Genomic DNA, 25,807 nt, shown 5'->3' with positions numbered 1-25,807 from the left:
AAATAAAAGCCTGAAAATGTACTACCCGCTAGAGGACGGGTTCAATCGCTTCGATCGCGAATTTTAAAAAGTGTTGCCATAAGTAGAGAGTTATCCTTAACTTGTTTTTTTTCTACCTCTATTCATTTCGTCTCGATGGCAACAATTCTTTCTTGTGAAAAGTATCGATAATGTCGTAAATTTAATCGATTAGAAGTATCAAAAATTAAATCGAATATCGAAGTTAAAAATACCACAAATGATTCAATTAATCGTTGGAATGTTAATCTGATTCTACGCTATAAACGTAGCCTTTGTGTGGATTTATATAAAAAAAAATTGATATTTTAGGTAGGCGTTACGTAATTTATGGCTGTTCCGTGTGCAGTTTGGTTTTTCTGAAGTGATGTGATCCTTGATTACAGTTTGCACTTGTAATGATTAGTTAAATTTACATACTATAAGTAGCCTTTAGCACTAATGTTTATAAAATGCCTGTCGATTTTCGGGATTGCTTTTGGGTGAGTTTAAATAACTTTTTAAACATTTATTTCAAATGTCTGATTTCCTGTTATCTAATTTTTTAAAGATTTGATACAATCAATACACTTTTCCATCAAACTTTATTTAAATTCCTTAAAGGAAAGTTGCATTTGTTTAAATTTCACTTTGCACTGTATGTTTTTATAATTATTGCGATTTTATTTACAAACAATCATTTCTTTATATTAATTTTTGATTCTGCCGTTTCCTGTTATAAACGCCGCTACTTATGCTTTATTTGTTTAAATATGATGATCGGTAAATAATCCATTGAACAAAACAAATCACTGCGCTTAAAGCATTATTAAAGCAACTGAATTACACTTAATGCATAATTTTTCATTTTATTCAAACGTAGCAATCCTTCTTCATTTGAATAATTGGTCATTGTTTATCTCTCTGATATAATATGTTACTAAAATATGCTTAGTAAAATATTGAAATGTTTACTTTAATTGATTGTATTTACTTTACATTTTATCTATTTAATAGTTCTTTTCATTAGCCTTGTGCGTTAAAATGATTGACTTTTACTTTTCGTACTGAGTATTTAATAGAATTATTTAGCACTCTTATCATTTCAATAAATTTTTCAGGGTGAAGGAAATAATGGATTTCATGTACTCTACCGTAACATGAAATATGGATATGTTGTTAGTAAAGATTTGGCAGAATTCTTTAAAGAAAGGTATTAGATAGAATGCATTGAAATACTTATATTTATTTATTTATGAGTAAGAATTTTGAAATTTTTTGTTTTATTTACTTTGTCTAATATTAAAATCAAAGTGCTGTTGCTGAATATTTCCAATGGTGTTATCTACTCCTGCTAATTAAAATTGTGGAGGCACCAAATATAAATTGTTTATTATTTTGTAACTTAGAATCAATTCAAGAAATGTATATGATACTTTATAATGGGTTGTTATGAGTTTTATTTATTAAGTTTGTCCCATTCTGTGAATGTCCTTTTAGGTTTCTCCCATGCTCTGCTAAAAGCTTCCCAATTTGGCAATTTTCTATTGACCCAGATCAATATAGAGAAATTTTTCATACTACTGTATTTCATTTTAAATATTATATTAAATTACAAAAATTTCGATAGGTCAGGGTCAGAAATTTCCTTAAAGTGAGTCACATCATCTTATGTTGTTTTTTAATGCTGGAATTTAGGTATTTTTTACTGTGTACCAATTTTTTAAAGACAACACCTGATGTGCTCTCTATAGCAGAATGTTTGAATTAAGCAAATATTTTATCTCCAGACTTTTATAATTGCTACCACTTTAATAATAAAAAAATTAATACAGAAGATAGGTAAAATTTGGCAGCTAAGTTTATCTTAATTTAATGAAAAGAAATGAAAATAAAAGGATATAATTTGATTTAAAAAATAAAATTTATGTAAAATCGCATTAAATGAATGATTTTTAGTTCGTTTTATATTTATACATTTGCAAAGTAAAGATAAGTCTTAAAATAGAGTTTATATTTGACTGTTACACAATAATGAATTTAATTGAAAAATAAGCTATGTTTAATCATAAAAAATCATCCTTTCTTTAAAATAAAATAAATTAGAATTTAAAAAAAAATGTGGCGTGCATCGTGGAGAGGGGAGAAAAAATAGAAATATAGAATCTAATAATATGTTAATTCTTTTTTTAAATTTTTTTAATGTAAAATGCCAAATTGATTCACTATGAATGGAGGGAAGGTAGGGTTTCACAGAAAAATGTTCAAAATAATAGATTTAAATTGAAATATGGACTATTCAACAAGCAGAGTTAGATAAAATAGAAAAAGTCATCTGAATAAACAAATTACAAAGAAAATGTTTTTTCCCCCACCTTATTAACTTATATTATTCTAAGACTAATCATTAAAAATCTTCAATAGGCAGAAATATCACAGAAATCGACTTGAGCATTCAATAATTAAAAAATAATTAAAGATTTTTCTAAATATTAATGCTTAACCAATATTTCTGCGTGACAGCACATTTTATTATTGTCTTATAAGACATCTTATTTTGAAAAAAAAATTCTTTTCTATTAAGGATAATAATTTCTTCTTAGCATTCTTGTTCACAATAAATTGATTCTTCTTTCAAATATTTTAATTGTGTTCTATGAATCTTAATTCTTAAATTTGTGATTAATTGTTGTCGAAATCAACTCCACCCTATTTGCAATTTTTAAGTTTTTATCCTTCCCTTTTCCCACCAAAATAATGCAACTTTTTATCTTTTTCTAAAAAGAAGCAGGGGATGTCAGAGTTTTGACAATTTTTTGTTATTTTCTTTAACCTCTTCACTACCTCGGTCCGCATACGTCTACCTTCGCTTCTTAGCTTCTAAAAACACACTATAAGAAAATGTATAGTTTTACCCTTGCTGAAACATTCGTGGGCATTTAAACTTTCTGGGGATTTCAAAAGCAGCAGAACATGTAAATTATTTAAGTAGAATTCCGTAAAAACAGAAGTGATCTTCGAAAAGTGACGCTGAATCCACATGCTTGAAAACATTAGCAATTTTAAATATTATATAATTTAGTTATTCAGAAAGTAACATTTTTCTTTTGACTCAGTAGTTACATTTGCATTATTATCAATCAAGTTTATAAATAAATTGTAGTTAGTTTGTTAAAGAATAGTGTATAAATTGTTTGAGATTTTTAAATATTATCTCTCACTCAAGTATTCTACCATAATTTTACATTAATAAGAAAAAAAATGTGATTTATGGATTTTTTAAATTTTTCTTTAGCTGCATAAATTTGAACTTTTTAGTTATTAGAAAGTTTTAATATAATATTTTATTTATTCTACAGTAATTTTATGTTTTTTATTGGTTTAATAATGAGCATAATTTTTTTACTTTGTTAATTTGTAATTTATATTTGCATAGTACATAAATTCCTATTTTGTCATATTGAATTAAACTTTGTGATATGATTACATTTTTTTTAAAATTGCAATTAGATTTACTGTATGTAATATTTAAGTTTTTTTTTTCAACATTTTATTTACACATGTTAAAAATTAATAATATCATTCGAGAAATACTTTTTTCTTTTATGTTTTATAAATTTCATTTACAATTTTTATCATAATTTTTTTTTCTGTAGGTCTGTTATTGAGGAAACAAACTCAAAATTATTATCCAAATTGGCAAAACATGCCAGTAATTGTTGCTCTCAAGGGTATGTTTCGATTTTTTTCTTCGAAATCTTTTATTGTGTTTGATGATTTAATTTTTTTTTTTAAATATTGAATTTACTAATAAATTACTTGTAATAAATTCATTTTTGATTGATTAGTTTCTATTGGTTTTGTTCATAAAAGTTTTTTTATTGTCACTTTAATCTCTATGATAAAATAAATTATTTTATGTTGTATGTATAAATTGTAAATATTTTATAATTTTTATGCTTTTTTATTATTTTTAATATACTATCTTAAAATTTGAATGAAATTCTTCTTTCAATATAATTGTCTTTTAAAATGCTTTAATTTGTGTCTGAATTATCAAAAAGAAAAGCCAGGGTGTGTAGTTAGCTTGATTTAAATTAACACACTCTGCGATTGGAAATTTCAATCCTTATCTAATCAGTAAAATAATTCCAATTATTATTTAAATCAACTAAATTTTTAAAAACTTTTTTATTATTTTAGTTACTTTTTCTAAAGAAATCATTGATTTAAAAATTTACAAAGCTAGTTTAAAAATTTACTTTAACTTAAAATTTACTTAACTTTTATTTACTTCTATTTTTTATTTTACTATTACCTTGTACTTTAATTTAGGATTTTTGAAATATTTTGATTTTTTTTTCTTCAATTCATTTGATTTAAATTAATTTATTGTATTTAAATTTAATTTTCTAAATTTTGGATTCTGTTTCAATTTATTATTATTACTGTAGTATTTTTGCTGTTGGTGTTGTTAAATAAAGAGAAATTGTTTGCCTAAATTTTTTTTCATTGTTCATCCTTAAATATGAAGTTTTATTCCATTTTTATAAATATGAATAATGTACTGCATATATTATGCCTTACTGAAACAAGTTTTTAAGCAACAATATTATTTTTAATATATTTTATGATTTATAATTGTTAAAATTTAGTAATATTTAGGAAATTTAATTTATTATAAACTAAATTTCTTAATTTACCTTTGAAAATATTATAAAAAATATTCAATTTAAGAAAAAAAAACTTTTTTAAATGACACAAAGCTTTAATGAAAACATGTTTTAAAATGATTAAATGTTCAACACGTATGCTGTGAAATACATTATGACTAATAACTATTGATTCCGAAAATGTTTGAAATATCTATGCAAAATTCTCCCCAGTCATAGTCAGATTCTACCTTTAGCAAACATTTGGTCAGAAACATCTAAACAGTATTGGCAACAGAAACAAAAGAGATATAATATGCTCGATAGTTTGTACAGCAACATCTTCTGTTAGCTTTTGTGATTACCACCTATAAAGGATGAACAAAAGTTGCCATTATGCTTCTGTGGCCTTAACTAATGACCTTAATTTTAGAAATAATATGTATAAGAAATTTCGCATGTTTCTCTTTATTTCTTATCTACAAACAGTTTTCAAGCAAATTGAACTAAAAGAGTGTTTTTAATTTTTTTAACAAGCAATGAAATTTTCAAGTTCAGTGAGATTTTTTTTTGTTGCTGATATATTTATTGAAATAATTTTCCAGAAGTTTTTAAAAAAATTCATCATTAAATTATTTGTAACAATTAAGTCAGATTTAGTCTTTTCAATATGAAATCAATGTGTTATTGTAAATTCTCTTGTTTACTTGAGTTTGCATTAAATAAGTACAACTGAATGCAAATATAAATGTTTTCTGTTACGAATAATTTTCAAATTTATGTGCATAATTTTATAAGAATTTTAAGGATCTTCTATATTTTTTTAAATTTTTATAATGCAGTTTCCATTTTGGAATTTTTTTTTATCTCAAGTAAAATTTTATTTATTGATTTTATTTTATATTTAAATCTATATGTTATGTTTTAGGAGTTTTGCTCCATTATGGTCCATTTTAAGAACTTCCACTGAAAAGTTAGCTACATTGCATATGCAAATGGTTCAAAGATTTCAAGAGCTTATAAAAGACATAATTAAATATTCTGAAGATCAGCATAAGAGACATAAATCGGTAAGATAGTATTTTATTTTTGAAAAAGTTTATGTAGACTTATTATAATTATATAAAGATATGCTTTATCTCTCGTATTAAAAAATTGTAAGAATTTTCACTGCTACTTTGGATGTTCAACAAAACGTTTCATTTGTCTTTCTGCTAATAAATAAATTAATAAATACAAAAATAAGATTTAGAAACTTGAAGTGAAAAAAAGGATTGTCGAAAAATGCAACAGGGAGTATGATGTGATAAAAATTAGATTAGTAATTATTAACTGTTAAAGTTAGCTTGAAAAATACCAGTAAGGTTGCTCTGCAGGCCTCATGGATGGAACTACACAGTTAAAATTTGGCATGCTGAAAAAGCTCTATTTGTTTATTGATTTTTTTTCCTTCAAAATTCCAATTTTTTGAAAAGATATTGCTATTTTATGTGCTTTTTTGCAACTACACATTAAGTTGTTGAATCACCTCTTTAAAGGTAAATTTTATTCTTCTTGTGCACACAATTTAAATAATATTCATTTATATATTTAGTGTAAAGAAGAAGAGTCTGGGACTTGTGATGTTGTACAAACTATACAGCTTACAACTATTGCTTTACAAAAGGTATTTATCATTATATTTTAGTATTAGTAATACATATTTATTTTATTAGAAAGATCTAAATTATGTTTCTTCAATTTCTTATTATTTATCAATTAAAAACTTCTTACTCAAATGAGTCCAATTGCAAAGAAAAGTTTTTGTTAATTCAAAAGAATCTTATACCAAGTCATGAGGCTAAAGCCAACTTTCAGAGGGGAGCATTTTAAATGTGCTTATTATTACGTATTAATACCAAAATATAAATAAATGAAATAATACAAAAAAACACGGTTCTTGCTTTACATTCCTTTGTTTTTTGGTATGAAACACTCGGGTACTTAGATCTTTTTGAATTACATACCCTAATTATGAAAAAATTTTAATATTATCAGGCTTATAGAAATATTGATTCAATATCGTAAATTGTTGTTCTGTTCGCTATTTATTACTTTAAAATTTATCAAACTATGTTAACATTCTTTCCTTTACTGCAAATAAGCCTGTTTGATTGACCATCTTTTATATGAATGGAAGATTTAGATTGTTATCAATATTATACATTATCCAATAATTTTAAGTTTTTGTCCTCTTAAGCAAAGTACTTAAGGAAAACATAAGTCTAATTATAGTGAAGCTGAAAGCTACTGCTTTTTTCTTTAGTTGATATCTATATGAAAAGAAATTTTTAATGATATTCTCAAAGTGAGAACTTGATCTCTTTTATTTGAATAGTTTTTATATGTGTCATAGATTAAATTTTGCACATGTAATGCACATTGAAAATGTTTCATTTTCCAACTACAGTGGTACCTCGAGATACGAGTGCCCTAACATACGAGTTATTTGAGATACGAGCTATCGAACGAGCGAAGTTTTGCTTTGAGATACGAGCGACATTTGAGATACGAGGATCGACCATGCAAGTCCTTCTCGTCCTCGACAATGCTCCTGCTCAACCACCGAACCACGAACATGACATCCTCGAAGAGTTCAAGTTTATAAAGGTTCTCTATCTAACACCACTCCTATCCTGCAGCCCATGGATCAGCAGGTGATTTTTAATTTTAAAAAGCTGTTCACTAAGCACCTGTTCCGGCACTGCTTTCAGGTGACAGAGAACAAAAACCTCACCCTTCGAGAGTTCTGGAAGGACCACTTTAACATCATGATATGCCTCAGAATTATTGATCAGGCCTGGCTGAGTGTCACAACGTGGACCTTGACTTCTGCATGGAAGAAGCTGTGTCCTGAGTGAGTGTATAGCCGAAAATTGTGCTGTGGCCTGAGTCTGCAGCTTCGAAGGATTCGAACCCGAAGTGCCAGTGGAGGAGGAGATTGTGTCTCTGGGAAAATCTATGAACCTGGTGATGGGCGAGAGAGACGTGAACGAGCTCGTCTAGGAGCACTCTCAGGAACTGACGACCGAGGAATTACAAGAGTTACAGTCGCAGCTGCATTCGGGAGTTCTGCATGAAATTGGTTTCCAGGAAGAGCCAGAGGTGGAGGAGGTTACCTCTACAAGTGATATAAAAGAGTTCTTGGGAATGTAGGAGAGAATTTCACAGTTCATGGAAAAGAAACACCCCGAAAAAGTTGCAACTGGTCGTGCATCGGAGCTATTTCATGAAACTTGCCTAACTCATTTCTGCAGCATTCTGATAAAGAGGACGAAACAAACCTCCTTGAACAGTTTCTTTTAATCCGGCTAAAAAAGCAAAGACCAGTGAAGAGAAAAGCAGTGACTAAAATTAAGCATGCAGTAGCATTTAAGTTGTGTGTAAGTGACCGAAATACAAAATATGTATTTACACTTTGTAAAACCAGTTTTTTTTGCTTTACATTCTCTTTTATTATGTTTTTATACAATATTTGTCATTTATAAATACATTTCTCTTATTCAAAAACACGTAACAAAAAAAATTGGGGGGGGGGGCAGCATTTTTGGGGCTGGAACGAATTAATGGCATTTCAATTAATTTCAATGAGGAAAATTGCTTTAAGATACGAGCAAATTGACATACGAGCAAGGTTACGGAACGAATTAAACTCGTATCTCGAGGTATCACTGTAGTAATGTTTTTGCCCTTTGACCTTATGTATAGACTTATTGTGACCTGTTCTACTGAGTACTTCTTCGGATTAGCCAATGTCTCTAATATGCTTTTTTAATGCTTATTTGAGTAGCTAAGGAGCATTATTTGTATTTTTTGTGTATTTCCATCTTTTATTCCATTTATAGCATTTTATTTTTCTCTTATTTAGGCAAAAGAAAACTTCAATGCTAGGTCAATGGAGTATGAAAAGTTACGAAGAGACAATGCATCCTTAAAAGAACTAGAAAAGGTATAATATTGGAGCTTTGATAGTTTTATATTTGTTTTGCATTACTCTCAAAACAGTTGTGCCAATTTAAAATCATGAATATTTTAGTCAATTTTTAAAATTGGACTTTTATTATAAAAATATTATAATAAATATAATAAAAATATTATATTTTTACACTCTATTTTTTTTTTTTTTTACATTGTTTGCTTGACTAATATAGAAAGCTAAAAATGTGTTTAATTTGGGATTTTTATTTTCATTTAAACAGAATAATGAATTTAACTTTTGATATTTACTCATTTATTTGAAACTATTATAATGAATTTTGTGAGTCTTTCTTTATTGAATTATGTATACTTTATTCAACCATTACTATAAATTTTGTTAATTGTTATTATTGGAATGAATTAAGATAGTAAATAATAGGATCGAAACAATGAATTAAGGCAGTTTTTTGTTGGGCTATTAAAATTTATGTATCTGATCATTACAGTAAATTTTAGTGTTTTTTTTTAATAAATCTAGCTTTTCAACTATAATAAAAATCTTGGTAGTTCTTTCATTTTTTTAAAGCATATTTTCATTCATTATAAAGAAAGTTTTTCTTGGTTTTACTTTTTTTCAATAAGTTCAAAAATTTATGATTAGAAGCATTAGTCCTTAAGACAAGATCAATGCACAAATCAATTTTTAATTACCAAAAAGATTCCCATTTTTTCAGCAGGGTAAAATATAAGATAAATATAACTGAACAAATAACTGCCATGTATTTGGTGAAATATAAACATATATTTATTTTATTAAATTTTTTGGATTAAGCAAAATTTGAGCATCTTGGATAAGAAATATGCATAAATTTTGACTTTTATCCCTTAGTAAAATGATTAGTCAGTACTAGATTTAAATTTGATTTTTAATTTAAAATCTAATTTGGTGAATTTATTTATATTATAAAATGTTAAAATTTTATGTTAACACACTATGCAATTTTAAAGTTCGCTTCTAATATTCAATTAGGATGCTGTAAATTCTTATTCTAATTGAATTGATTGGTACCAAATAAAAATTCAATTTTTCTAATTTTTCTGTCTTTTTCACTAAATAATATATAAATATTTTATAAAATATGAAGATTAGGATTCCATCTTAATCTATTTTTAGCCATACTTGGTGTCCTTAAGAATCTTTTCTTTATACTTAAAAATTTTACAATTAGAAATACTGTTACATTATTTTTAATATCTTTTTGTAAGGTGTGAAGAGTAGTTCTTAATGTTACTGATACTGACTTATGCAAACTAAATACTATTTATAGAATTTTGCTTGATGTAGTTCATTTTAGATAAATGGAATTAATTAAAAACGAACCCTTTGCAAGTCAAAAATTACACTAAAGGATTATTGAAATAATTGACCAGATATTTGGTATAGGGTCATGAATATTTGAAATTACGAATACAGAGTATCTGCACACCCGGAAAGTCATGGATTTCAGTAAGGAACAAGATTTGCCATGAAATGTCATGATTTTCACTATTTTTTAAAAGAAAATTATGGAAAGTCATAGGTTTAGGTTGCCAAAAATTCTAATTTTTAAAATGGAATTGACCCCCTCTCCCTCCCAATTTCATAGTGTTGCAGATACCCTGCAAATAGAATTTTAACTATGCTTATAGTTTTCATTTATATTTTAATCACCCTTCCAAATTTAATCTTCTTGTTTCTTAGCCAGATTTTTAGAAATCTATATTTTTAATTTTAATGGAAAACTTGGTTTTGTTTTGTTAAATTGCAAATTCCTTAAGTGCATCATCTCATATGAGGTATTTCATACTACTGGGTTCCCACGGTCCTTGAGAGTCCTTGAAAGTTCTTGAATTTTTTTTGCTAAATTTAGGTCCTTGAAAGTGCTTGAAAAACGTCTTAGGTCCTTGAAAAACTTGATAGGACCTTGAATTTGTCCAATACTGCCGGCGGCCCTTTTTATAAAACACCCGCGGGTCTTTCTGTTTTGTTCCCGAGCTCTCTCACGTGGTTTTTAACGCCACCGTTTCTAACCGGGCCTAGCGTCTTGGTGTCTGCCAAGAGCGCGGAGCACAGCAGACAATCAATGCGTTCGGGGCGAGACTCCACTTCATCTTCTGTCGCATATGCATAGATCTTCTTTTATCTTATCGAAACTGGAATACTCTCGAATTTCGTAACAACATGTACCTTGTAGTTTTCAATAAATTTGCCGTTTTACCATCCGCACTTTTCCTTACGTTTGCGTCATTTCAAAACTTTATTGTAAAGCGTATTCGCAAAGGCACGACTTCGTATTTGTGTTATGTAGTTTAGACTAGTTATGCTTGGGAGGTGCTAATTTAATCCCCAATGGATGGATAATCAAGCTTATAAAGAATGGATTTTATCGATGCCCGAAAAGAAGTTCAGAGCCAAGTGCCGATTATGCATGAAGGAGATTGATATCGCGAAAATGGAAGAATCTGCTCTGAAATCACACATCAAAGAAAGGTAAAACAAAAAAGCAGTCTCATGCCCTGAGTTCTCTTTTTCCAAAGACATGAACATCTAATTCATTTGGTGTAAATACTCCTTCAACATCATGTGCCCCATGTGAAACAGAAACTTTAGTGGCCGAGGTAACATTGTCTTCTTATCTGGTCAAAAGGAATGTGCTTGATGCTGAAATTCTCTGGAGTCTGAAGTGCATCACTAGTAATTATTCATGTAACTCCTGTGAAGGGATTAGTAAATTGTTATCCAAAATATTTGCTGATAGCTGTATAGCGAGACAATTTTTTTGTAGTGCCACAAAGTGAGCCTATTTGGGCTCCTTTGGATTGGCACTATACTTCAAAGGGATTCTTATAAATGAGCTGAAGAATGTTGATTGCTACACTGTACTCTTTGATGAGACGTTAAATCAGTCTCTACAATCTAAGCAGGTGGACATTATGGTAAGAATTGATAATAAAGTTTGCACTAAGTATCTTACCTCCCAATTTATGGATCATGGAACTGCAGAAAATATTTTGTCCTCTTTTTACAAATGCATGGATGATGGTTAAAAGCTCTCTAAAATACTTCAATTATCCATGGATGGACCCTATGTCAATTGAAAATTCTATTAGAAGCTTCAGTGTGAATTAAAAGAGAAATATTCCCACCAGGTCATATTCATTGGCAGTTGTGGATTACACATAACGAATAATGCTTTTAAACATGGTGAAAATGGGATATGTTCCTTCTAATTTTTATTTTCAGAAAGAATTGTTGCTGCATAACATTTAGAGAAGGTTGTGTAAATTATGGATGAATAATTTCAGAAACGATGTTAAATAGAGGAGAGGAGGGGGTTATGGAATAGTCATGGAATATGGAATACCTAAGATTTAGCTCTGTCTTTCATGCAGCCTTCACATGGAAATACACAGGATTAAAGGATTTCACCATTAACACCTCATTACCATTAGTTATAGATTGTGCTGAAAATGATTTTGTGAATTAATATGTAAAACCAGTAGGGTTGTTTTTAAAAAAATATAAATTTTAGTCCATAATACATATTCTCTCTTCTCTCTATATCGGCAAAGCATTTAGGTATTATATTTGAAATTAATTATTGCCACAACAAGCATTGTTGTTTGTAGTAAAATAGAATAATTTTTAAAATTGGTCTTAGATTAAGGTCCTTGAAAATTTTGTTGAGGTCCTTGAAAAGTCCTGGAAAGTCCTTGAATTTCAATCTCATCATAGAGTGGGAACCATGTAGGTTATCCGATACAAGTAATACAAAGGTTTGAAAAAATAAATCATAAATTTTCTCTGCTCATTTTTTAATGCTGTAGTTTAATTTTTAATGAGATTATATTTGTTTATATCATTTAAGGGATTTTTAATAAATTAAATTTTTTTGATGCTTTTATTTTGTAGGCGGAGATGAAATGCAAGAAAGCCTGTAAGTGTTTTTTTATATTTTTAATATGCTTAATATTAAAACAAATACAGCGATGATTGTGCTCCAGAAAAAATCGAGATTTCCGGATTTTTCGCTAACCTCGATCCATAAGTTTCTCGGAATCCAAGGTCCAGAAATTTCAAGAAATCATCCATCGCATTTATAAATAAAAATTCTTGTATGTTTTTTTTTTTTTAAAATATTAGAACTAGAATTTATACTTTGCATCTCTTTCATTTGTAAATATTTTTTCTGGTAGAATAATAAATATGATTAGAGATAAAAGTTAACTTATACAGAATTATTCATTTAAATTATGCTTCATATAATTTATTTAGAATTTCATGTTTTAAAAATATTGATGATTTAAATTTATAAACACATTAATTTTTTGAAATGCGTCATTAATGATTTTACTCAAGAAATTTTCAGGATTTTTGAGTTGAACTCACAATCACCCCTGTAAATATATCTTCTTCATCAATATATGTTTTTCATAATTTGGTTCATTTACAGGGTTCCCACGGTCCTTAAAAGTCCTTAAAAACTGCTTAGTTTTTATTTTGAAAATTAAGGGCCCTTAAAAGTACTTAATTTTGATTCACAGTCCTTAAAAGTCCTTAATTTCTAGTAACACTAGTTGGTTGAAACAATTTTTTTATCTTAGGAAAATATCCACAATTAAAAAGTAACGTCTTTCGCCTAGAATGAGATCCTGCATTGAGGGTAGAATATTTTGAATGTGTGTGAGGATAGGGGTTACAAGCAAGTGGAAGAAAACACGTCCTTATTGTTTTTTTTTTCTTTTATTAATTTTTTCATTAAAATATTTCTTTCTGGATCACTCTGAAAGAAAAAAATTTAGTGTGGGGAGAGGGGAGCGGTCTTGACTTATTTTTAGACAGTACTTAGAGGTACTTTATCAGCTGAGGACCTGCATTGACCTTCAACAGCCATAGGGTTCGAGAAATTCAATTCTTCTGACAGCACACGTGGTAGCTTTGATACTTCATTCAAATGTGAAATTGTTAGAAATGCCAGGAAAGTGTGTTTTTAATAATTTATGCACACTTGATGAAAAATATAAGGAATGGATTAGCATCTAGTGATCGTCGCAAGGCAAAGTGGATTTTTTTCCATTGTATCAGATTTTCTTCTGAAATTGAATTTTATAAGTGACTCCATTTTTTTAATATAAGGGATATTACGAATATTCGGCGAAGTATAATTTTAATCAGGAAAGTCATTTCCGTCGTTTTCTCATTGACACTTTATTTTTTTTAAAAGAGTGAAATGTTTGCTTTCTGTTTTCACTTTTGCTGGGTTTTTTTTTTTTTATTTCATAGCGCGGCAATTGAACAGCGTTTCTGATATATTTTATCTCCACTTTTAAAGTTATACAGATAAATAGATAACCGGTAAAATAAAAAATTGAATTTCTGCGTTGCAAGTTTTGTCTTAAGAATTTAGGAAAATTTTCTGTTTCTCTTTTGCTTTTTTGATTATGTGTGTTTTTTTTTATTTATTTTGATAGCATGTTTTAAAGAGCTTCTTTTTCGTCATTTTTTCTAAAAATCCGGCGATGGGAAACACTTAAAGTGTATTTTTCAACGTAAAATTTTTCTTATAAAAATTGAGAACGATTTTTTTGTTTTTATTTCGTTTGGCTTTCCCATTTTTTTTTATTTTTTAAAAAAAGCTCTTGTTTTTGTTATGATGCGGCAATTTTAAAGAGCGCTACTCTTAGACATTTTTAAATCGATGTATCGCGATTTATCGACTTAATGCACAATTACTTTTATTTTAGACAGTGCATCAGGAATCTGATCTAAGACGCTCTTTGTTTTTCTTGCCTAATCGATGTATCGCGAATTATCGACGTAATGCACATATCGGCAAACCGATATAATTACTTTTTTTATTTTAGGCAATGCATCAGGAATCTGATTTCAGACGCTCGCGGTTTAACGTGCGAGGATTCTTGCCTATGCTAACGCTATCACCGCTCTGACGAAGACTATTTTGATTTCGTCTAGCTGCGAAGATGTTGATTACATTTTTAGCTACGAAGATGATGTTCGTTTCGTGATATTGAACATAGCCACCGAGAAATAAGGCCGTCGAGATCATCAAGGTCTTTTAGTGACGTCACATTCTGTGGGGATATGTGATTAGCCGCCAATTTCAAATATTTGTCCTTCATTGAATAGCAGTGTTGTTTGTCCGTCGGATGTGTCCTTTTAAACGATTTAAAATAATCGTGTGTAGTTCCAAGATGTAAAGGGAACTACAAAAATGTGCCTAAAGTATCAGTATTTAGGTTTCCAAAAAATGAGGAAATTTGAAAAAAAAAAAAAATGGATTAATTCTACCAAACGAGACAGTTATCAAATAACCGTTAATAGTCGAGTAAGTATTATTTATCTTTCATGTTTTAATATTCGTTTTTGCAGACTTAATAATAAGCTTTTTAATTAAATATTGAAATAAATTGTATTTAAGAATTACATTGCTTTAGGTATTGCTTATTGTTGGCAAACATTAGAATATGAAACTAGCAAAACATTCGTGCTTTTGCAAAACTCTTAGACGTGGAATAAAACAAATTTAAACATCATTTGTCGTGTTTAAATGTATATATAAACAAATATAAGATGTCATTAAGAGTTAACATTTATATTATTTAAAAAAAACTAGTAAAGAATCTTTAGTTTTATACTTTTAAAAGAAAGAAAAATTAATAACAATATTGATTGGCATTTGAAGCTTATTTATTCTTAACGATAGCTTACGATCATATGAGTAAAACTTCATAAATATTCATACTTGAAAAAAAAAACTCCGGTACATTAGATTATCTTAATAATAAAGGAATTTGATTCATTGTTAGTAGCCATTTTAAGTTTTGTATGTTATTATTTTAATGAATATTAATGAAACTGTTGTTCTTGATTCATATGGTATGAATCTTTCGAATACAGATGAATCGTATTTGTGTTATCTTTGTGCTGATACCTTAAAATTTTTTTTTTTTACTATTTTAACAATTAACATTTCATACCAATTAAGGACAGTTCTGTAAACTAATATATTTTATTTACTATGTTGAATTCGTTTTAAAACTCGCACCTGAAACTGTTTCGTTCTGTATCATTTTCTCCCTCATTTTGTGAAAGGCATGTATGTATATATATATATATATAAAATATATATATATATATAGCCCGAGCATTGTAATTTTCCCCACGAAGCTAACCAATCTAAAATTCTGCCGTTACTTGCTAGTGTGTATATATTAGAATATAATAGACAACTTTTTAATTAATATTCAAAGTAGTTTGTTCATATTAAAAAATCTTCTCTATTTTCTTAGAATATGTTTTTTTTCCCTATAATTATCCAATCAATATTTCCTCCTTGTAATATATTTTTGTACAAATCTAGCAACAAAAAATTATTATTAAATTGTTATGTTAATATTTTCTTTATTATTTTTTGAACTACCATATAATGATCTATACTAAAACTAAAAAAGAAACACTATTTTTTTTTTAAAAAATAAATAAAATTTAAATTTAGATTTTTGCAATTTTAAGGATAAATAAATTTTGAGTTTGCTCCAGAGATCTAAGTTATATATATATATTTATATACTATTCTCATTTTATCCCAAATTTAATGCTTATTTTATAAGTCTGGAAGAGTATATGTAAATTAAAAACTTCATAAATGTGCCAATAAAACTATTATTTCTTTATTTGTCTCTTTTTTGTTTTGCCATGATATAACATATTTTTATTTGTCTCGTATCCGTTTCATTATTAAAATGTATTATTTCTTATTTTCAAATACATATGATTAAATCTAATGTTTAATTACATATTAGAAAATAATAAATTATACACTTAAATAAGGTTTATTCTTTTGATATTAAAAATAGTTGTAAGGAATCAAGATTTAAAAGTGAAAAATTTCTTATTAAATTTGCTGTCTTCATTTCTATTCATTCATTTCTATTGAAAAGCATCAAGAAGTCCTACAGGTTCATTTTATTGAGTTGTAACTTTAAAAATAACTGAAAAAGCTAAAAATTCACCACTTGAAAAAATTTTTAATTAAAATTTAATTTTTTAAAAATTATTAGCTGAGGCAAAAATATATTACGTGGCTCAAAAGTTTGAATTATTTATTATAGTTTTCTCTTAATACAAACCTGTATACCGCGTTATCTTAGCTTCGCTAACCCGTCAGAGGATGACGTCACAAATCTACTGAGAGGCCTTCACTCTCGGTGGCTATGTATTGAATAACGAAGAGTGAGGATCAGCGTTGAAATATAGAACGCGATGCATAGTTTCCTTATGCTCCATTTTTTACCTTGGGATTTTACGTTTCTTGAAGATTATTTTCAACGGGACTTATCTTGCGTTCGCTGTGCGTTTTATTTCGACTTGATATAGCATTTCAAATAAATTATTTTCAGTGAGACTTCTGCTACTTAGCGATCGTTGCGCATTATTTCGTCACTTTTTTTTTCCTGTTTCGATTTAACGTTGTTAATTATTTTCAGCAAACCCACTGTTACTTGGCGATCATTGCTCAATCGCTGTTATCTTAAATTTTCGTTCTGAACTTAATATATTACTAAAACGAAATCATGAATTAAAAAAAAAGATTCATTATTGATTTTTTTAAAAGTGATACAATTTAATATTTTATATATTTTGTATTTAAGTAATTTATATTTTGTCATAGAAAGTAAATTTTTTTTAAAATTTATTTAATTCACGTTGCACCCCAGAGCCCAAGGTTAAGAAAACTGAGATGGGCACAGTAGGCCTAGGCCCTCTATGGGCTGCCGGGCCATTGAGTTTAGTTTTTTAAATATAATAATTTGATTAGTTTTTAAACCAATAAATCTTCAGTCGCTTTTAGTTTAAAAAAATTAGAATAAAGCCTACATTTAATTAATTTACTTTTATTTTTGAGGAAATTGAAACAGAGTTTGCCTTCTTTCTTTTTTTTAAGTTGGTTGTTAGTTAAAATGACTAAATTTTTTTAAATTAAGTAAAAAGTTAAGCAATGTTTTAACGTTTTTCATAATTTAGCAATAGTGCTCTTAAATATAGAATATATATATATATATATATTTTTAAAAATCCCTTCAATACATGTTCGTTTAATAATTTGTCAGATAGTGAGTATTATTTTTAAACATTTAAATCTTTAGTCTATTTCATTTTCAGAAAGGAAAATAATAATAAATAAATAAAAAAACTTACATTAAAACCATTTGACCATTAGTCAATACAACTTTATTATTTTAAATAAGTAATTAACAAAAGCCTAACAATGTTTCAAAAGCACATTTTTTTTTCCAGCAAATAATTTAAAAAATGTTTTATTTAAGTGGACATTTTCTTTTTTTTTTAATTTGTAATGTATGTAAAATATTTTGAAACAGTTTTATTATTATTTTTAAAAAATCTAAGTCGTTTTTAATTTAAAAAATTTAAAATAAAGCTTGTGTTTGTTTTTACTTTAAAACAAGTCAATCCTTAAGACAGTCTTAAGTCAATCCATCTTTATTTTAATTGAAAAAATTAAGCAATGCTATTGATGTTATAGAATCCATTTTTTTTAGAATTAACATTTTCTTTTGTTATAAATTTATTTTTGATTGATTTAAAGATCTCTGATTGATAAATTTTAAACATATGTTAAATTGCGATACATCGCGATGTCTGACTGACGATCTATCATGATATAAAATTTCTTACAATGCCCAGACCTATTTTTACATGAACAATAAAAATTCCTGAGGATTTTTTTTTTTTAAATGTTGTTTGATCACTGGGTAGGCGGCCGTTTTATTTGGCCAGATATTTGACTATTCGACCAAATCACTATTCATTATTCCCTACTTTATAATAAGTAATATATATATATATATATATATATATATATAATTCATATATTTGCATCCAATTTTCATTACCTTTGATTTATTTGAAAAATTATTGATTTATAATTTCAGACAATACTTTATTCCAAACAAATTTTTTTATCATCGATTATTTTAGTTCCTTTAATATCTATACAAGACACAATACTTTTTAATTCAATAAATTGTAATTCCTCAGAGGTGCAGTATTCCTTATCAGTGTAAGCATACAATTTTTTATGACTAAACGCAGACTATTTTACAAAGATTTTTTATCTTTTTTTATAAATGATGCTTCTGATTCCACTATGTTTTGTTGTTTTTTCCCCTTCATTCACAATAAATTTTGTACTTAATGAATTATTTCATTTCAATTTTTAGATATGGAATTTTTTCATTTTTATTTCAATTGATCATTACATCCTGCCTTGTCCTGTGTTTCAATATTTATGTTAGCACTTATTTTAACTATCATTTCTGTTTCTCAGTTCTGTTTAACTATCATTTTTGTTTATTTTAACTATCATTTCTTAATTTTAATTAATAAGTTTTCCTTGTAGTTTATTTATTTCTTTTTTCCTGATTGTTAGGTAATAAATATATTCTGATTTTAATCATTAAATTTTTTATATTTTGTGATATTAATAAATCTTGAGCTTATTATAATTAGGTTTTACTTAGTTTAAAATAATTGTCTTAACCTCAATAAACTTATATTTGTTAGTTTCTTTTTGTCTTGGTTTAGTATTAGTCACTTAAAGTAATATTTTTATTAATTTAATGAATTTACCGTCATAATTTATATATTTCTATATGTTTACACAATTTCTTGCTATTTTTAAAATAGAAAATTTTAATGTTTAATCTGAATGCTTTGAGTTTTTCTTTATATTCTTAAAAGCTTATCTGAGGTGATTAAATGCAATCTAATTTTAATTAAATACAGATTATTTGTATTAAACATTTCTTTCTTTCTTTATTTTTTATTTTTTAAAGGGTGTTGAAGAAAAGCTATTTCATTTTTTTTTAATCTATTATTATTAATCTATGATGTTTTATTTGATGATAAATAATCATTTTTAAGGTCCTTAATTTCTACAAAAAAAAGTCCTTAATTTTTTTGATAAAAGTCCTTAAAAGTGCTTAATTTTTGCTTTGATAAAAGAGTGGGAACCCTGATTTAATTGAAATTATCTTTAATCAAAGAGGGAATTTTATTTTAACCGTTTTTATCACATTTGTTATTACTCTGATAGTTTAATTGCAAATTTCGAAAAAAATACTGTCCAACTAATTTAATTTGGCCTTTATCAAAGACTGCATAGAAATCTCCAAGTGTAGTAGACTCTTTAAAATCTGCATGGTTTCAGACTGGAGGATTTGTGGCTTTTAGGTTGTTTAGATATTTATTTCAATTTTAACTAGGCAGTGTTTCTTCGTGTCTGAATATATAGAGTATATTTGAATCTAAATGTATTTTGATGCGATTTTTATTTGTGTCGAAAATGAACATTTAAGGATAAAAAACATATAAAATTTAAGTATAATTTATTTTTATTTTTTATCTGATTTTTAAATCTTTCAACTATATAGTTTTCTTGAGTTCTCCCCAGGAATAAACAGGGACATGGTGCTTCCTCACGGAAAAGGGCACTTTGATTTTTGAAATAGCACTCACTTCGTTAAAATTTATCAAAATGTGTAATATTATGTAATAATTGTATTTGATCCTCAGCAGTTTTTAAATTATCCTCTTATACTATTATATGCGGGTAATTCAAAAAGTAATTTTCACTCATTATCAAAATACGAGAAAATTTTGTAGTACATAAGAAATAATTAAAGGCATGCTAAAAGACAATTATTGTGTAGAAATTTTTTTCAAAAAAAGTAACCTAAAGAAGAAATTAATTTATAAGCAACTTGAAAGCTTTTTTTTCTCTTAAATTTAAATTGAAAACTTTGAGAAAGTGAACATTTAAAGGACATGAACATTTAATAATCATTTAAAAAAAAATGTAATTATTTAAATAATTTTAAAATTTAAAGTATCTTAATTTTTTAATATCCATAAAGAAGAGAAACTTATAAAAATTTAACCAGTTGGGAATAATCTTAATGATAAATATTTGTAATAGTATTAAACCTGTAAACAAGAATTAAACCTATAAACAGGAATTAAACCTATAAACACAGATAATTTCACTAGTGTATAATTATTATTTAACCGACCGGCTTGTGTAGGGGGCAGGGAACTGCCCTTTCATCAGAAAGGTACTGTTTTCGAATCGCGGGCAAGGCATGGATGTTCTTTCCTTCTTTGTACTATCTGTACTTACTGTGGGAGTGACGTTGGCCCACCTAATATGATGCCCCTATAAGAGAAGTCAACAAATCGCCCTGTAGACGCCTGAATCGACGGATGTTAACACAGGCGGGCATTAGAAAAAATTAATAAAAATTATTATTTAAATAGTGAATTAATTTTTTTAAAAATGGAGTATGAATAAAAAGGCAGCATATTTAAGAAATGGCAGTTTTTTATTTATCTGTTATTTTTTTTTATAGAAAGGACACATAAAAGGGCAGGTTGCCCTTTTGAAAACGCTTAAGAAGAACATTGCTTTTCTTTATCGCAGGTTGTAAAATAAAGACACAGATGGAATCATTCACGAATTTGAAAATTTATGCAAACTTTATTTAACTTAAGTCATAAAAATTATTTTATTTGGAAATTTAACTTTAATTGAGTTGTTTACTTTTAAAAATAAGTGAAAATTTTAGGATAGCTTTTTTTTAAGTATTGATATTGAAAAACAGCATTGGAAATTTGATAAAGCAAAAATTTAAGAAAAGAATAAAGAACAATTGAACTTTTTGCTGTTTACATGTTTGTTTAATCCCTTTTAACCCAATTAACACTGTTTATTTTAATGTAGTTTAGAAAAAAAAAATTCATCAAGAGAAAACTTTCATGCCGAACTTTATTTTACCAGTTTCAAGCCCGTTCCTAACTAACTCAATCCCTTTTATAATACTCAATAAATTATTCTCTCATATGACATGTTCACGAATCAAAATACTCCACTGCCATTTAAACTATGAATTATAAAGAGTCTGAGAATCATTTATAAGACTGCTTTGTTATTAGTACAGTAAAACTTGTGTAAGTTGACCACTTGTGGTGCATTGTTTTAGTGGTCAACTTAGACAAGTGGTCAACTTATAGAGGGGGTGGGTCATTGTTTATGTTTACTTTTCCGTTTCCTATATCATGTTGCTATTTAATTTTTTTTTTTACTTGACTTAAAAATTTTATTCAGAAAATATGCAAATGAATGTCTTAAGAAATGTGCTTAAACCTGAATGAACTTCAATTTGATATATTGTATAATTCTAATAATTAGCTAATTTTTTAAAAAAAATTTATTTCGTTAGTTATGCATGTGAAGTGTTTAATAAATATAATTTCTTAAAATATCAGAACACGAAAACATGTAATTTGAAAACTTTAACAAAATAAAATTATTTGAACACTTTAAAATTTATTTACTACACTTAAAAATCAAAGACCATAAATAAAGGATCAAAGCATATTTCAGAGCATTCATTTATTCAAATGCTCACTATTGCAACTGGAAGAATAACTTTTCAATTAACACACCTGTTTTCAATGAACGGATGAAAGAAATAGTCAAAAGCTTACAGTTTCCCTTGATGGTCAACTCACAAAAGGGTTTAGATTAGCTTTTTACACTATTTCACCAAACAAGTGAAATTTTAACATGCATTGCCAAAATGACAGAAAATTTTCTTAATTTTTCTTTTCTGGTCAACTTATGAGGGTTTTAGAATAGAATTTCATAATACTCCTATATAAAATTGACATATTTCAGTGGTCAACATACAAGATAGACAGGTGGTCAAGTTACAAAGGTTTTGCTTCTTTATATTATATAGGAAAAATTCTGTTCTTGATAATTGAGGTCAACTTATGCAGGTGCCCAACTTACAAGGGTGGTCAACTTAGCAGGTTTCACTGTATAATTTTTAAAACTTCAAATAATGATATTCAAATTTGCTATCATATTTTAATTAAAGTTATTTTTTGTGATTGATTTTCATTATATATATGCATTTAAAGCATTGTATTTATTTTATTAAATAAATAATTGGCATGAATTTTTTTTTTAATGAAATGCATTTTAATTACATTTATCTAAAATTTTTATATTGATTTATTAAAAAAAAATTTTTTTCTTCTGAATATTGGTATTTACAAATAACTCTCTTAAAAATAAAGCTTTTTTATTTATTTTTTAAACTGGAGTATCAGAAAGTATTATATTTCTGTTGCCTAAAGTAATGTAATTATTTTTATTGCTATTTGTTTGTCTTGTATTTAAGTATGATTGTTCTTTTTCCGTTACAGGTGATGATTACAAATTTTATATTGATAAGTATAGCACTGTTCGCGAAGATTTTGAAAAGAAAATGATGGTGACTTGTGAGGTAAGTCTTGTACTATATCTTGTTTAAAGAATTCTTATGTTTTTCATTATATTTTGCAATTTTTGAATAATTTTTTTTGTTTAGTGCAAGTTTCCCTTTCTACCTTTTACTGATGTAAACTGGGATCAAAAATTTTAGGACCTAGTTATTCTGACACTTAAATTATTCTAACTGGCATCTCAGTTTGTAGTTTTTCTATTCAATAAAGTATAGACATTTTAACGGGTCAAAAATTTTTTAAAATTTTGTCTACCTCATATTTTAAAAAAAAATTAGGTGTTAAGTATTTTTGTATTAATTTGTTGTATTATTTTGTATTTATTTAAAAAAATAGTAAAATTTAAAATCACAACAGAACTCAATGTACCCTCCAGATAAAAGATGTGAATATCTCTGAGGCCAAATGTCATGCATATTTTAATTATATAAAAAAAAAACAACAAAAAAAATCTTATTAAAATTAAGGAATGAAATTGAAAATTAAAGTTAAATAGTTATCAGTAACTAAATAAATCAGAAGTGGACTCTTCATTAAAACAGATGGTTACATGTAATCATATTTATAACTTGTTGGTATATTAAAAAAGTGCTTAATATGGTGTCTTTCTAATATCCTTTATCTATTTTCTTCCTCTCTATTAGCACTTTCAGAGCATAGAAGAAGCTCATATCAAACAAATAAAAGTTTTCCTTTCTAATTATGCTCATGTGCTAGAAAGTGGACATGCATTAATAGGACAAGTAAGTACACATTTCGTATTTGTTTTGTATTTTGTTCCATATATTAAAATTTCAAAACCAACACTGAAAATATTGATGTAGATGACCGAAACATGAAACTTTCCTCTTACTTGTTTTCATTAATAAAAGCATTTCTTGATGAAGTAAGAGGAATAGAATTAAGGAAATATTAAAATTAAAGATATGAACTCATAAAAGAGATTAATTTTTAAGGAATCAAAGATAAATATTTAAAAGTTATTAACAAATTGAATATGGTATGGAGTGGATTTGTTGTACAATGAATGTGATTTTGAAATTTTGTTTATAAATATTCTTGTGAGGCTGATTGCTTTGATCTTGCGAGGATTCAAAAAGAATAACTTAACTTTGCAAGGAAAACTGGTATTGATATTTATTCATTCTTTTTGTACTGTTTTATATGGACAGATAAATAATTTATTGCCTAGCCATGCATAATGACAAAGTGTGAGCATTCTATAAAACATGTATTTATTTCTGACACTTTTTGATAAAATGGGGTACACACAATTTATTTTGGAATTACAAAAAATTTTCTTATGTATTGTCATTATTATGGCTGTAGTGATTGGCTCACAGCTAGACGGCGAGTTAATCACTAACCCAATTAAAGAATTAAGAGAAGAGGAGCCGGCGTGTAGGCTGGTTTTTCCTTTATGAGAATATCTTTTTATATTTCTGTATTTTGGCCGCTGAGGGCCCTTAATATTTTCATAATTGTTTTGTTTATTGTTTTAAATATTAATAAATATATTTTTGTTGCTGTTGCGCTTGGATATATTTCAAAAGCAATAATCCTCATGACATTGGCGCATTAGACGCCAGGATTCGAACTGAATCACGTGAGTAATTTTTTTTTCTTCATATTTGTATGGAAAATGACTTTCCTAGTGAAAGGTAGGAAAGAGGATTTGCAGTTTATTGCTGCTGAATTTGGTGTTGAGAACACCCAAGACTTAAAACTTTATAAATTAAAAATAGCGATTGTTGAGAACGCTAACTATGAAGAAAATTTTGTTAGAGAAATGTTATTTTCAATAATTGATAGACAAAAAGAAGGAAATGAAGAAATGAAACGAAAGGAAAATATGGAGTTAGAATTACGAAAAGCTACTTTAGAATCAGAAGAGGCGAAGCTCGATTTGGAATCCCAGTTAGAATGTGAGAAAATAATTTTTGAGAAAACAAAGCTTGAGAAAACTTTGGCATCAAATATTTCATATTTAAGTACCTTAAGACTGTTGATTGCATTATAATATTTTTGTGTAAAATTTTAAATTGCTTACGTGAAATTTTGTTGCACCAACCTTATTTTTTCTTTATAAGTTAAAGTTTTTATTTTCTAGGTGCATGTAGAATTTTTGCAACAATGTAATGAAATGGATGTCGACAAGCTTTTAGAGCATATGATCAATGAACGAGGTACTGGAACTGAAAAACCAGGTGCGTTATTTTTTCAGGATTATCTATTCATTTAAATTGTTTACTTGTTTTTATTTTAGCTGATATATACTAATTATAATTTTAATTTTCAGAACTTTAAAAATTTAATGGTTAAATTTGATTGATTTTGACAATTACTTTAGAAGAATTATTTCACTTTTACTTGTCTTCTGATATTTGAGATAATATCTTCAAAAGTTCCATAAAAAAAAAGAACAGAGTAATAAACAAACCGAACCAAAAGAGACCTTTTCTTGATTTAAGTTTCTTACTTCAAATTTCTTATCGATTCTTTTCTTTTTCTTTAAATTAGTTGAGTATTATCTTTTTTCGAATGGGAGGGGGCATGCCATTTTAAAAATAAATTTAAATAAAAAAAATTAGTTCTTAACCGTATAATAATAGTGGTACTTCCCAGATAGCACAGGTCTCTTTGAAATGAATATTTTGACACCATTATTGTTAAAATTGGAAATACCATATAAACTTCTGCCATATAGCCGATTTCTGTTGAGGCTAAATTATCTGTTATGAAAAGGTTTTCTTACTTAATCCTTTAAAAC

General features: G+C 27.2%; 1 protein-coding gene across 13 annotated transcripts in view; it reads left to right on the top strand.

Annotated features, from left to right (window-relative positions):
* The first annotated feature begins 207 nt into the window (after positions 1 to 207).
* The window catches only part of LOC107442970 (F-BAR domain only protein 2), a 52,769-nt gene continuing 27,169 nt past the window's right edge, over positions 208 to 25,807 (top strand). For all 13 annotated transcript variants that reach the window (XM_071177452.2, XM_071177451.2, XM_071177449.2 and 10 more), the window contains exons 1-10: positions 208 to 500; positions 1,119 to 1,210; positions 3,654 to 3,728; positions 5,578 to 5,719; positions 6,244 to 6,315; positions 8,557 to 8,637; positions 12,559 to 12,583; positions 22,960 to 23,039; positions 23,682 to 23,780; positions 25,148 to 25,244. In XM_071177452.2, coding sequence (XP_071033553.2) covers positions 471 to 500; positions 1,119 to 1,210; positions 3,654 to 3,728; positions 5,578 to 5,719; positions 6,244 to 6,315; positions 8,557 to 8,637; positions 12,559 to 12,583; positions 22,960 to 23,039; positions 23,682 to 23,780; positions 25,148 to 25,244 — 793 coding nt within the window. In that variant the 5' untranslated portion in view covers positions 208 to 470. The remainder of the gene's footprint in view (positions 501 to 1,118; positions 1,211 to 3,653; positions 3,729 to 5,577; positions 5,720 to 6,243; positions 6,316 to 8,556; positions 8,638 to 12,558; positions 12,584 to 22,959; positions 23,040 to 23,681; positions 23,781 to 25,147; positions 25,245 to 25,807) is intronic.

The sequence above is a fragment of the Parasteatoda tepidariorum genome, chromosome 2 (genome assembly GCF_982258835.1).
Source record: "Parasteatoda tepidariorum strain Cologne lab strain chromosome 2, Ptep-v5.0, whole genome shotgun sequence".
Taxonomy (NCBI): Eukaryota; Metazoa; Arthropoda; class Arachnida; order Araneae; family Theridiidae; genus Parasteatoda; species Parasteatoda tepidariorum.
The sequence above is the reverse complement of the archived record's forward strand: the minus strand, read 5'-3'. Positions and strand labels throughout refer to the sequence as shown.